Source organism: Silene latifolia, chromosome 11 (genome assembly GCF_048544455.1).
Source record: "Silene latifolia isolate original U9 population chromosome 11, ASM4854445v1, whole genome shotgun sequence".
NCBI lineage: Eukaryota > Viridiplantae > Streptophyta > Magnoliopsida > Caryophyllales > Caryophyllaceae > Silene > Silene latifolia.
The window spans coordinates 190517785-190532790 of NC_133536.1; the positions used below are offsets into that span (position 1 = coordinate 190517785).

Here is a 15006-nt window from a genome sequence, read left to right on the forward strand (position 1 = left end):
TCCTCCTTCCTCTTCTGTTCCAGTCAATAAGAGCACAAGGATTAAGCTGAAATCCCAGCTTTTGTTGTAGAAGAATAGAGCATCTGTTACTGAAAGAGCAGTCAAAAAAGATTTGCTCATGACTCTCATTCACAGTCTGACACAAGTCACAGATTACATCAGTACCACCACCCATACGTACCAAACGGTCTTTAGTAAGTAACCTTTTAAGCATAAAGACCCGGTAGATAAAAGAAGATTTTGGGATATTCATGGAATTCCAACAAATTCTCCACCAGCTCACTGTAGGGGATGAACTCCTCAGCCAATCATAGCCTTCCCTGACAGTGTACTCAGTGGCCTTTCCTAACCAGCAATCATCAGTATAGGCAGGTTGAAAGATCTTCATTAAGTGGGCGATTTTTTTCCAAGACCAACTGCAATCAGAGGGTGGATTGTAGTTGGACCAGTGAGTAGTTTTCAAATAAACATGAGAGATCCACTTAACCCACAAGTGATCTTTCTTAGAGGCAACCCACCATATATACTTACCCAGGAGAGCTTTATTCCAATTCTTTGAATGCTTAAAACCAAGGCCACCCTCAGACTTAGGCATACAACAATTATCCCAACCCACAGCAGGAGCTCTCTGATAGATATCCTTACCCCCCCAAAGGTAATTTCTACAGATAGAATCAATTCTATTCATAATACCATTAGGGATTAAGAAGATAGTTGACCAATAAGAATGAAGGGACTGTAGCACAGAGGTTACCAAAGTGAGCCTACCTGCATATGAGAGATGATTAGCACCCCATGCTCTAATACGAGCAGTTATCTTATCAGAGAGTTTCCTACCCTCATTCTTAGTTATCTTCTTAGAAGATATAGGTACTCCCAAATACTTAAAAGGAAGGGATCCTTTCTTAAAACCAGAAATCTGCAATATATCATCCATAGTACTAGCCTGCACACCATTAAAATAAATCTCAGTTTTCTCCTTGTTGAGGCAGAGGCCAGAAGCAGCTGAGAAAGTAGCAAAAGCTCTAAGTAGCCACATTATAGAAATATCATTGCCCTTAGAGAAAAGCAGGAGATCATCTGCAAACAGTAAATGATTCAGTTGCAATGGACCACATAGGGGGTGAAACTTGAAGTCATCTTGCTGCCCAACCACATTCAGAATCCTAGAAAGATAATCCATGCAAAGAGTAAATAGAAGAGGGGACAAGGGATCCCCTTGCCTTAGACCTCTTTTGCCTTTGAAAAATCCAAAAGAATTCCCATTTAAGGAAAGAGAATATGTTGGTGTAGTAACACAATTCATGATCCAACCAATAAATTTCTGGGGAAACTTCATTGCTATGAGCATCTGATATAGGAAGTCCTATTCCACACTATCATAAGCCTTTCTTAAGTCTATTTTGAGAAGGCATTGTGGAGAAGCAGCTTTCCTATTATATAATCTAACAAGATCCTGGCAAATAAGCACATTCTCAACAATGTTACGCCCTTTAATGAACCCACCCTGGTTAATACTCACAAGATCAGGCAGAACATCCCCCAGCCTGTTGCACAATAACTTGGCTATGCACTTGTAAATGGTATTACAACAGGCTATAGGCCTGAATTCCAGCACACTTTGAGGATTACTTATCTTAGGAATAAGAGTAATATTTGTAGTATTGAGCTGTTTAAGAATTTTACCAGAAGAGAAGAAGTCAGTAATAGCCTCACAAATACTAGGACCAACAATGTCCCAAGAGTCCTTAAAAAATTGGCTGGAAAATCCATCAGGGCCTGGACTCTTATCAGCAGGAATGGAGAAGAAACACTGTTTGATTTCCTCGGGTGACACAAAGACGAAGAAGAAGTCTGGACAGTGATCATCTATGACTTTCCCAAAGACTGAACAGTAGCCTTGTGAACCTTAGTAGTAGAAGTACTTGTGCCCAGGAGCTTCTCATAATACTCCAAGAAAGATTTCTCAATCCCCTGAGGATCCTGATGAAGGTTACCATGAATATCTTTGATAGAAAAAATTTTATTATGAATCTGTCTCTGCTTGATCTGACAATGAAAGAATCTGGTGTTCTCATCACCCCTTTTTAGCCATTCAGACTTAGATTTCTGCTGAAGATAACTATATTTAGCCTTGTGCAGCAGAGTGAAAGACTCAGCAGCTTCCCTTTCTGCCCTACTGATAAGCTGATCTTGGGGATTTTGCTTAAGCTGTTCTTGTAAATCATCTAGAAGAACCTTTGCAATATCAGTGACTCTCTCTCCACATCGAAAAATTGGTTCTTATTTAGAGACTTCAAAGGTTGCTTAAGACTCCTAAGTTTAGTAATCACTTGATACATCTTAACTCCATTCCCAGTCTTGTTCCACTCATGCTGAACAATAGTTTTAAAAGAAAGATCAAGGCTCCACATATTAAAGTATCTAAATCCAGGTTTTCTTGTGGGTTGATCAATGGTCCTATAAAAAATACAAGGACAATGATCAAAAGTGCCCTCATTCATGAAATAGGCATAGCTATTAGGATACAACTCCATCCACTCCAAATTGACAAGAAATCTGTCAAGTCTAGAAAAAACTCTTGTAGTCGGGTCTTGCTTATTATTCCATGTAAAGAAAGAACCATGAGCTTGAATGTCAGTGACTTCACAGTAGTCCACACAATGCCTGAATTCACAGATTTCATTCCACGATACCTCACTCCCAATTCTCTCATTAAAATTCAGAAGAGAATTGAAATCACCACAAATACTCCAAGGGACAGTGCAATTATCCTTAAGTACTTTCAGCTGGTTCCAAAGATCATGTCTATCCCCCTCAGAATTAAAGCCATACACAACTGTAAACCAGAACAAAGCACTAGTCCCAATATCGCAACCTCCACAAGATAATATGCCTTTGATCGAACTAGCTATGACATTAACCGAAAACAGTTGAGGCACCCAAATAATCCAGACTCTGCCTCCTGGATGATAGTAATTATTATTGACACCTTCCCAATAATGCCCTAAGTTATGAAGAGTTGAAAGAAAATCATGCTCCTTTATTTTAGTTTCCACTAGCCCAAACAAGCCAATTTTATTCTGATGAAGAAATCTCCTAATGTCTAATTGCTTATTTGGGTTATTCATTCCACGCACATTCCAGAATCCTAACTTATCCATTATCACTAGTTTGAAGCACTCCGGACCCTCCAGGTTCCTGCATAATACTCTTCCCCTTATCCTTAGATGGTGAGACCACCTCAGCATATGACTTAGTAGGACTAACAGGACTAGAAGAGGAAAGCTCCTGTCGAGATAATTGAATGATTGGACTAACTGGGATAGGCATGTTAGAAGAATTATGATATGTAGGACCACCGAAAGGAATGTCAGGTACAGGCACAGGAGACACAGGATGAGGGGGCATAAGAGGTTGAACAGGACCAGCTGGTTTAACCACTGGCCTCCACACCTGGACTACCCTAGGTGCAGCAACCTTCTTTCTGCAGTTCTCCTTAGTGTGCCCTATGCCTTTGCAGGCACCACAAACGACTAGTTTCCACTCATACTCCACACAGATGACACGTCTGTCGCGTACCTGTCAAAAATAAACCAACTGGTTCCAACTAACTAATATAGCTAGGGAAGTCGGGTCGAATCCACAGAGAGGTAGGAACTTTTCTGCTAAACTAAGCTCGCCAAGGTAACCAAATTGGGGGTTTGTAAATGTGTTTTCTAAACTAACAGGGTAAAAGAAAGAGAAATAAGAGGAAGGAGGTTAACAGATGAGGGAAAATAGCTAAGACAAGCGGTTCACCATAATCATCTGGTCGAGTAATCTAGGTTCCAGGTTAATGCAGTACAGTCTAAGGGGTAGCGAACGTCACCTTTCGGTCCTTAATTCACCCTAAAGCGTAAACAGTTTAACTTTCGCCCTCGCTGCAATACTCTATTGTTTGCTACTAGTCTCCCTCTTCCAACCTTTCGGTCCAGGTCAAGGTCCACTAAGAATAAGGGTCTAATTGCGTCGACTCAATTAGGCAATTACAGTTATTTGTAGCATTTGAACAACAAGACGGTACCGAAATTAACCTAGTAATTCGATTACTCTCCCTTCAAATCATGGGTCCCCTATAATCTTAGCATAGGGATTTAGCTACTCATAATTATCATATTAACAAATACAATAACCAAACAATTCAAACTAAACATGATGAATAATCTAATTGATTGAACTATTATAAAACAAAGAGAGAAAAGGAATTAAAAACAATAAATACGATAGAGAAATAATTAAATTGATAATACCGAATCAAAGTGGCAAAGTAAAGAGTAGAATTCCCAAAAGAACAGTGACTAAAAAAAGTAATGAAATGTACGTCGTGCCAAGGATAGGAGTAACGTAGTGTTCTCCTCAGTCTTATACTGCCAAAAATGTCTTAAACCTAATCCATGGACTGATTACAAAAGCCCGTAAAAGATTAGGCGGAAATAAACTAAAAGCACATGAAATCCTCTCGATCGAGTAGAAAGATTACTCGATCGAGCTCCAAGTCACTCGATCGAGCTGGAACATCCTCTCGATCGAGCACTGCTTGCTGAAACTCCTCGATCGAGCACTGCTTGCTGAAACTCCTCGATCGACTCCATGAAATGGTCGATCGACCAGTTGAGTGTATAAAGCATTCGATCGAGCACCAAAGCACTCGATCGAGCTATATAGGCGCATCAGGACTTGAATATCTTCCTTAACTCAGCTCATACGTCCTCCAAGTGTAAGATTCCTTAACTCCGGCTCCTTATTTCCCATGAATGCATACAATTGGGACAATTAAGGCTCGATTTAGCTCCTCCTCGGTCAATTCCTGCAAATTACAATAAACAGACCAAAGTAGAATATTCGGGGGTATTTGTAGCCAGATGCTACATAAAAAGCACGGAAATGCGTGTAAAAATGAGGTGAAAACCTTATATAAAAGACACGCATCAAATCTCCCCAAACCAAACCTTTGCTTGTCCCCAAGCAAATATGAATGCGACTAAGGGTGAACAACAGAACGGGACCAACGCATCAGCTACAAATCATCCAATAGAACCAATTTAATGCAACAAAATGACAAAGTGGCAACTGAAAAGTGCAAACGAGTTAAATTAATGTTCCAAGCTTACTGAACCGTCGACCTTGCATGATTCAAAAATGTCGGACTCTCACGGGTCGCTCGTCACTCAAATTAGGTACAAGGTGAGTATATATGTCAAAGATAGGAAGAAGCAAGACACTCACCTAACTCGACCTATAAGAACATGCATGCACTTAACATGAATAAAGTCTCTACAACCGTACATATGCATTCCAACCATACTAATGACCAAGACACGTGCCGAGGACTTACATTTGGGTTAGTGAGGTAATGGGTAAGAAGGGGCTAAAATGAAATTGGATATGTGGAGTTAATAGCCAGGCTAGCAACAGCGGATCCAATAAAGACTGCATCCCTACTTCGTACTCATAACAACAAGATGAAACGGTGCATAATTATGCACTAAACTCACCAAACACCAAAAAGTCGTCAACTCCCCATAAAATATAAATAAGGCATGGGAGTGTGAAACATTGTGCAATTCTCATTCTTTTTCATTCCTTTTTTTTTCATTTTGAATTTTTCTGTCTCTTTTTTTTTCTTTTTCGCTTTCTTTTTTTTCGTTTCATTTTTTCGTTTTCATTTTTCACAATTCAACACACATTTTTTCTTTCTTTCCCTTCAATTCTTCCACCATATTCTGAAATCAGATGAAATAACCATATTGCAATAACACATTCCAAGAACTACTTGTTACTAGCTCAGCTAGGGTAGGAAATATTATAGAAAGTAGTTGATGGGCAAAAAGGCAATTTGGCTATGTGAGGCTCGTGGGTAGAATGAAATAAGGGGAATTGCCTCTCCTAACACGTGTCACCATCCACAGACCGAATGCATACAAGTATTAAGAAGACTAGACTCATGCTTATGCAAATTAATGTTACATGTCTTAAAGAGAGTACTACTCACATTCTAAATGAAACCGGTCATGAATGTCACCAGTTTAATAAGCTCTAACCTCAGAATGTATTGTAGCTTGCCGACATAGAGAATCAAGTCTATTCGTTCAGGTAAAAGAGAAAACAAAAACTCGTAGATTATGCACATAATCATGCCAACTATCTGTCAAGAATATGCAGGGCTCAAGTAAGGATTCAAAGTAGCGTCAGTGTTCAAACGTTCCGACTCAATTTAAACATGAAATTTTTGAAAAATTTTTGAATTTTATGATTTTTATATGATTTTTTGAATTAATTAAAACAACAATGCATGCGAGAATAAATAAACGTGCAAGCAAAAATGCAAGAAACATGCAGACACAGATATGGATGCATACCTCCCCAAACCAAACCGTACAATGCCCTCATTGTACCAAAAATAGGGAGAGAAATGCAAACTGTAAAGAAAAGGAAGATTGGAGTCGGAAAACTTACAAAACGTCACATAGCGGGGCCTCCCCAAACCGACCATGAACATGGGAGGTCAAAGAGAGTCAAACTGTGGCTTTGTAGACGTAAAAACAGCGGCTGGAAGTCATAGCTACTCGATCGAGCGCCTGGAACAGCTCGATCGAGTGAACCAGTGTATGGGAAAGGCTCGATCGAGTGACAACCCACTCGATCGAGTAAGCATTGTTATGGACGTGGTCGATCGAGGACAGCATCCCTCGATCGAGTAGCAGCCGTGTCAGAAAGTGCTCGATCGAGCTCAAAATCCATCGATCGAGTACTTTTAATCTGCAAAAGACGCATAAAAGCAAGGAAGCACAAAAATTGTTCAAAAGCAGCGTCTAAAGTTTAACGTAAAGCTAAAGACAAATAAATAAAACGGAAAAAACAAATAGTTCAACAAAGCACAAATAAAACTGTCCGGGCTGCCTCCCGGAGAGCGCTGGTTTAAGAGGTCCCGCACGACCTTTCTGGTATCAAGTTACTGGCGCGTCGAGCTCGTCGAAGCGCAGGACGTCAACGCGGTTGTCCGCTTCACTCGCCTCATGGTAATGCTTCACGTATTGGCCATTCACCTTGAACCTGCGGCCCTCGGAGTCTTCAAGTTCTACGGATCCAAATTTGGTAACAGCTGTCACCGTGTATGGACCACTCCACCTGGACTTTAGCTTGCCAGGAAACAGTCTCAACCGGGCATTAAACAGCAACACCTTCTGCCTCACATGAAACTCCCGAGGTAGGATTCTCTTGTCATGCCATCTCTTCGTCTTTTCCTTGTAAATGCGTGAGCTGTCATAGGCATTAAGCCTAAACTCCTCTAGTTCATCAAGCTGCAAAAGACGATTCTGACCACACAGTTTAGGATCATAATTAAGCTCACGGATTGCCCACCAGGCCTTACATTCCAGCTCAACAGGTAAGTGACACGATTTCCCATAAACTAACCTATAAGGTGATGCATCAATGGGTGTCTTAAAGGCAGTTCTATAAGCCCATAATGTGTCATCTAGCTTAAGACTCCAGTCTTTCCGTGATTTAGAAACTACTTTAGACAAGATCTCTTTCAGCTCGCGATTAGAGACCTCTACCTGACCACTAGTTTGGGGATGATACCCCAAACCACGCCGGTGTTGGACACCAACTCTAGACAGTATGGAAGTGAGTTTCTTTTCCTTAAAATGCATCCCCCCATCACTAATGACGACCCTAGGGACACCAAAACGGGGGAATATGATCTTTTTCAACATTTTAATCACGGTCTTACCGTCACAATGAGGTGAAGCAATTGCCTCAACCCATTTTGACACATAGTCTACAGCTACTAGAATGTACCTGTTACCTTTACTGGACGGGAATGGTCCTTGGAAATCAATGCCCCAGACATCGAAAACCTCAACCTCTAGGATGCCGTTTTGTGGCATCTCATGTCTCTTCGAAATGTTCCCTGATCGTTGGCATGCATCACAAGCTGAAACAAAAGACTTGGCGTCGGCAAAACAAAGAAGGCCAAAAAACCAGGATCTGAAGTACCTTAGCCACGGTGCGCGATGGACCGTGGTGACCACCATATGAAGAGGAGTGACAGCCTTCCAGGACTATTTTGGTCTCCCACTGCGGAATACACCGTCTGTAGAGACCGTCTGCACATTCCTTAAACAAGTAAGGATCATCCCAGAAGTACTGCTTAGCGTTGTAGAGAAAACGCTTCTTCTGCTGAGAAGAAAGGTCGGGCGGCATCTTGCCACTGACAACGAAGTTAGCTATATCTGCATACCAGGGTTCCTGGTCAACAATAGACGATATGACAGCAATTAAAGTATCGTCAGGGAAAGAATCATCAATAGGAAGAGAATCTTCCCCTTCTTGTCGCATCAGTCGCGACAAGTGATCAGCTACAACGTTCTCGGCCCCCTTCTTATCCTTAATCTGCAGGTCAAACTCCTGAAGAAGGAGTATCCATCTCGATGCCGCGGTTTAGCCTCCTTCTTAGCAAGGAGATGCCTCAAAGCTGCATGGTCGGTAAAAAACAGTGACTTCGACCCAACTAAATAAGTACGAAACTTCTCTAAGGCATAAACTACAGCTAACAGCTCCTTCTCAGTGGTAGTGTACTTCACTTGAGCCTCATCCAGAGTTCGGCTCGCATAGTAAATAGCATTCAAGGCTTTGTCTTTCCTCTGACCTAGCACCGCTCCTAGTGCATAGTCACTCGCGTCGCACATGATCTCGAACGGCAAGTCCCAATTGGGAGGCTGTATGATCGGCGCAGAGACTAAGGCCTGCTTTAACCTGTTAAAAGCGAGAAAGACAAGCATCGATAAACACAAAAGGGGCATCTTTAAGCAACAAATGTGTAAGTGGTTTAGCAATTTTGGAGAAATCCTTGATAAACCGGCGATAAAAGCCAGCGTGACCAAGGAAGCTCCTCACCCCCTTAACATTAACAGGAGGTGGTAATTGCTGAATCACTTCCACCTTTGCTTTGTCAACTTCTATTCCCCTATCAGAAACTAAGTGCCCTAGGACAACTCCCTCGTTGACCATAAAGTGGCACTTCTCCCGGTCAGACCAGTTAACCTCAATACAAATACGCAACACTTTCTCAAGGTTAGACAGACATCGGAAAAATAACTTCCATATACGCTAAAGTCATCCATAAAAACTTCCATGATAGACTCAATATACTCTGAAAATATCCCCATCATACACCTTTGGAAGGTGGCGGGGGCATTGCACAAACCAAAAGGCATTCTGCAACGTACGCAAAAACGCCCTTGGGACGGGTAAATGTAGTCTTGGCTTGATCGTGCAGGTGGATAGGGATCTGAAAGAACCCTGAATACCCATCTAAATAGCAGAAAAATTTATGAGAAGCTAACCTTTCTACCATTTGATCAATAAAAGGAAGGGGAAAGTGGTCTTTCTTAGTGGCGGCATTCAGCTGTCTGTAATCAATGCACATCCGCCAGCCAGGTCACTACTCGGGTGGGTATTAATTCATTCTTTTCATTCTTAACTACAGTTGTCCCTCCTTTCTTCGGGACTACCTGTACTGGGCTTACCCATTTAGAATTACCTACAGAATAAATAATACCTGCATCCAGCAGCTTCATTACCTCAGCCATCACAACATCCTGCATCTTCTGGTTCAGCCGACGCTGACCCTGCTTGCAAGGTTTGTGATCCTCCTCCAGCTCTATTCTGTGCATACAAATATCGGGACTAATCCCCGTGATATCATCCAGTGAATAGCCCATTGCCTTCCTGTTTTTCTTAAGTACAGCTAACAAAGAAGTCAGCTGATCATCACTAAGCTTGGCACTAACAATGACTGGATACTGCTCTGTATCGTCTAGAAAAGCATATTTAAGATGAGATGGGAGAGGCTTACGTTCCGGTACCTTTACCTCAATGGAGCAAAGAGTGCTGATCATTTGTTCCACCTGCTCTCCCTCGTGCTCATCTAGATCATCAACAAGCAAATCCAACGCAAAGATCATCGTTTTACGGGCTATCTGCACACTCATCAAAAAGCATGAGAGCTTCCGGTGGGTCCTTCATAAAAGAACCCGACCAGAAGTCATAAATAGACTCATCAATGATATCGACCGAATAACAAGTGTCCTCTATCATTGGGTGGGCTAAAAATCTTGGGCAAACTGAATGTGATAGCGTCATCCCCTACTGCAAGAGTCAGACGCCCTTGTCTGACATCAATGACGGCCCCAGCTATACAAAGGAACGGTCTTCCTAAAATAATTTGGGTCCGGGTGTCCTCAGCTATATCCAAAACAATGAAATCTACGGGGATGTAAAGCTTGCCTATCTTCACAGGCACATCCTCCAAGACACCTAAAGGTCTCCTAACAGATCTATCGGCCATCTGTAGGGTAATGTTAGTCACCTTGAAGTGACTCATCTTCAATTGCTTGCAGACAAGAAGGGGCATGACGCTTACACTGGCACCTAGATCGCAGAGGGCATTATCAATAACCATATTACCTATGACACAGGTAATAGAAAAGCTGCCCGGGTCTTTCATTTTTGGAGGGGCCTTATTTAACAGTAGGTTACTAGACTCTTCCATAAATGAAATCGTCTCAAATTCGCTCAAATTCCTCTTACGCGTCACAATATCTTTCATAAACTTAGCGTAAGTAGGAACCTGAGTAACAAGTTCAGAAAAAGGGACAGTTACCTGAAGGTTCTTCACGATGTCCACGAACTTACCGTACTGTTGCTCGATCTTTGCGTCCTTCAGACTACTTGGGAAGGGTACCCTGGTAGCGATGAGTGGTCCTGCAACCTTTCCTTTACCCTTATCAACGCGTGACGTCTCCACAGCAGGGGAAGATGACACGGTGGCGGTACTGGGTAGTAAATTGGAATTTCCGCCACTTACAGCACTGGATCGAACACTTTTACCGGTCGATCGACCAGTTTCCTCTTCAATATCACTCGATCGTCCTGTCTTGTCACTCGATCGAGTGTCTTCTTCAGCATAGTTACTCGATCGACCACCATTGTCACTTGATCGAGTGACTTGATGATTAGAACCGCTCGATCGAGTGGATTGGTTGCTCGATCGAGTGGTTACTGCACACGCAACAAGTATTTCCTGCAAGAACTCGTCTAGATCATCGTCTGAATCATCATTGGCTGCCAATACCTTGTCTTCTTCATGAGGAGGGTCATTTTGGAAGTTTATTGTACTGACTGGATCGCAAATTGGAAGAAACTTGGCTTGATCTCGTCGTGCAATGTCAATCGCGCGACCTGCTCCTTTAATTCGATATAACCGTATCGATTTTACGTGACATATCTTGGCGTAATCTTTTGACATACTCATCATAATGGATTTCAACTCGGCGATCTCTTCTCGTGCAGAGGGAGAGGCCGGTCGCGATACTGGCGAAGAAGGGGCAAAGACGCTCTTTATCTCCTCATAAAGCTGAGAAAAAGGGACCCCTTGCTTGTACTTCTTGTAAGCAAGAGCACGCTCTATACTCGCTACACATTCGTAGAGGTCATGTCCCTCCTCGCCACATCTATCACATGGCTCTGTATGCTCTGTAATCGTAGGCATTTCGTCAACCAACTTTTGAAGCAACAGCTAATCTGCAAAATGTCAAAACTTGCAGAAAATAAGATCAGCCTCAAGGAATAAATTCCTTGAGACGAAAGGCAAACTTAATTAAAGCAACAAAATTGCGCCACCTCCCCGGCAACGGCGCCAAAATTTGACACGTCTGTCGCGTACCTGTCAAAAATAAACCAACTGGTTCCAACTAACTAATATAGCTAGCGAAGTCGGGTCGAATCCACAGAGAGGTAGGAACTTTTTTGCTAAACTAAGCTCGCCAAGGTAACCAAATTGGGGGTTTGTAAATGTGTTTTCTAAACTAACAGGGTAAAAGAAAGAGAAATAAGAGGAAGGAGGTTAACAGATGAGGGAAAATAGCTAAGACAAGCGGTTCACCATAATCATCTGGTCGATTAATCTAGGTTCCAGGTTAATGCAGTACAGTCTAAGGGGTAGCGAACGTCACCTTTCGGTCCTTAATTCACCCTAAAGCGTAAACAGTTTAACTTTCGCCCTCGCTGCAAGACTCTATTGTTTGCTACTAGTCTCCCTCTTCCAACCTTTCGGTCCAGGTCAAGGTCCACTAAGAATAAGGGTCTAATTGCGTCGACTCAATTAGGCAATTACAGTTATTTGTAGCATTTGAACAACAAGACGGTACCGAAATTAACCTAGTAATTCGATTACTCTCCCTTCAAATCATGGGTCCCTTATAGTCTTAGCATAGGGATTTAGCTACTCATAATTATCATATTAACAAATACAATAACAAAACAATTCAAACTAAACATGATGAATAATCTAATTGATTGAACTATTATAAAACAAAGAGAGAAAAGGAATTAAAAACAATAAATACGATAGAGAAATAATTAAATTGATAATACCGAATCAAAGTGGCAAAGTAAAGAGTAGAATTCCCAAAAGAACAGTGACTAAAAAAAGTAATGAAATGTACGTCGTGCCAAGGATAGGAGTAACGTAGTGTTCTCCTCAGTCTTATACTGCCAAAAATGTCTTAAACCTAATCCATGGACTGATTACAAAAGCCCGTAAAAGATTAGGCGGAAATAAACTAAAAGCACATGAAATCCTCTCGATCGAGTAGAAAGATTACTCGATCGAGCTCCAAGTCACTCGATCGAGCTGGAACATCCTCTCGATCGAGCACTGCTTGCTGAAACTCCTCGATCGAGCACTGCTTGCTGAAACTCCTCGATCGACTCCATGAAATGGTCGATCGACCAGTTGAGTGTATAAAGCATTCGATCGAGCACCAAAGCACTCGATCGAGCTATATAGGCGCATCAGGACTTGAATATCTTCCTTAACTCAGCTCATACGTCCTCCAAGTGTAAGATTCCTTAACTCCGGCTCCTTATTTCCCATGAATGCATACAATTGGGACAATTAAGGCTCGATTTAGCTCCTCCTCGGTCAATTCCTGCAAATTACAATAAACAGACCAAAGTAGAATATTCGGGGGTATTTGTAGCCAGATGCTACATAAAAAGCACGGAAATGCGTGTAAAAATGAGGTGAAAACCTTATATAAAAGACACGCATCAACAGACACTAACTTCCTCTCCCCTTTCATCTTTAAAGTGAATTCTCTCAGGGAAAACCTGACCCATTTGGACCTCCACCATCAATCTAGCATATCCAATTTTAGTTTTGTCCAAAGTAGAAGTATCAGCTCTCATATAATTGCCTACAAGTGATGCAATTTTCCCCAGACAACGTTCACCCCAAAACTTTAAACCAAGCCCACATAGTCTAATCCAAATAGGCACTGCCTTCACAGGTTCCTTCGCCATAGAAGCGTTTTCAGTCCATGGTTTAACAACTAGGGGTTTGTTTTCAAACATAGGAAATCCCTGCTTCAACACGAGATCTCTACATTCCATAGTCGGGAAGTGAACTAGAAAAGCTCCATTGGGTAGGAATGAAACTTTGTCATACTTATATTTCCCCCAAATAGTCTTAATAAAGCCATTCAGCTGTGCCCATGGAGGATTTCCACCCAATACATAACAGATGACAGCTGTTGCCCAATAATCAAGCTCTGGTTGAACATCCTCCACCGTAATTTAAATTGATTGTTTAGGTTTAGGAGAGTGATGCTTACCAGTAACTTGGGTCCATCCAGACTCCTCTGTGTTGGGTTCCTCTATTATGGGCTCGTCTTCCTCCTCCGATACATCCACTGTTTCAACAACTTTATCCAAGTCAAGAACCGGGATCCCCACAATTTCACTGACCGGTCGAGTAGTTTTCGCGTCAGCCGTTTGCGAAATCGCAAGTTCCTCAGAAAGTGGAATCACATAACTCTCAGAAGTTGAGGCTGGGATAATCAAATTAGTTGGTTCTACCATATCGTCACTATTATCAAGATGCAAATTTTCTGTATTAGTAAAAGATAACCGTAATTTAGCTTTAGATTGTAATTGTTTTTTGTTGAAAGAAGATTTTGATCGAGGTTTCTTAGCCATGATGCACCAGAAACCCTAATTTTCTAGAGAGGATTTTCTCTCTCTAGAATTCATTCTTTCGATATTATTCCAATGTTTGTTAGAGTCTCTATATGTTAATCTTATAACTCGGAAAAACTTTTAACCAATTTGCATGCAAACAACCATGGCTCTTGATACCGATTGAAGGAAAAGTAGATCTATATACTTAACATATTCATATATGTTTATGTTAATTTAATCATAAAATTAATTTGTGATCTTATGCATGCAAACAATAAAGAAAATAAGGAAGAAATCATCAACCCTTACATTGGAAATTTCGGATCAAAGGGCACAAGTAAGATCTCCTTCTTACTTGTTCTTGAGCTTTCCTTATATGGATGAACAAATATTCAAAGGTAGAATCTCTCCCAAAGATGAATACCCAAGATAACCTCTTAAAAGACTAATATTATTAGATCTAGAACAATATTAATCTTACTAAAAATTGATCCAAAACTATTGTTTGTCCTCTTGAATATTTCGGTCAAGAGGAGAAGAAAATGGGAGTTTTATTTCTCTAGATTTTCATAAGATGTAGAGATTATTGTATTTCTCACACTAGAAATTATGTGTAAAAGTAATGAATAAAAATTAGAGAGAAAAACTCTCTATGGAGGCCATAGAAAACCGGTGGGGAGAGAGGAGAGGAGAGGTGAAGTGAGCCAATGCATGAACAAGTAATTCTTATCAAGAAAACTAGGTTTGCATGGCTACAAGCTAGCATCATCATTATGCTCTCCACTTAATTATTTAACACAATTTAAACATCATGCTCCCTCCAATAAATCGGTCCATATAAGATAAAATGGGTTCTATTTTATCTTTGTCAATTTGTCACATGTCACAAGTCATGTAAAATTGTCATGTATTTTTAACGTATTAAAAATCAACGTA

At 41.2% G+C, this 15006-nt stretch overlaps 1 protein-coding gene across 1 annotated transcript; it reads right to left on the bottom strand.

Annotated features, from left to right (window-relative positions):
- Positions 1–1366: 1366 nt before the first annotated feature.
- Positions 1367–3131, bottom strand: LOC141614523 (uncharacterized). The gene is made up of 3 exons (XM_074433268.1): positions 2334–3131; positions 1998–2238; positions 1367–1887 (listed from the first exon to the last, which is right to left on the bottom strand). The coding sequence occupies exons 1-3, from the start codon at positions 3129–3131 to the stop codon at positions 1367–1369; spliced, it is 1560 nt and encodes a 519-aa protein (XP_074289369.1).
- Positions 3132–15006: the final 11875 nt, after the last annotated feature.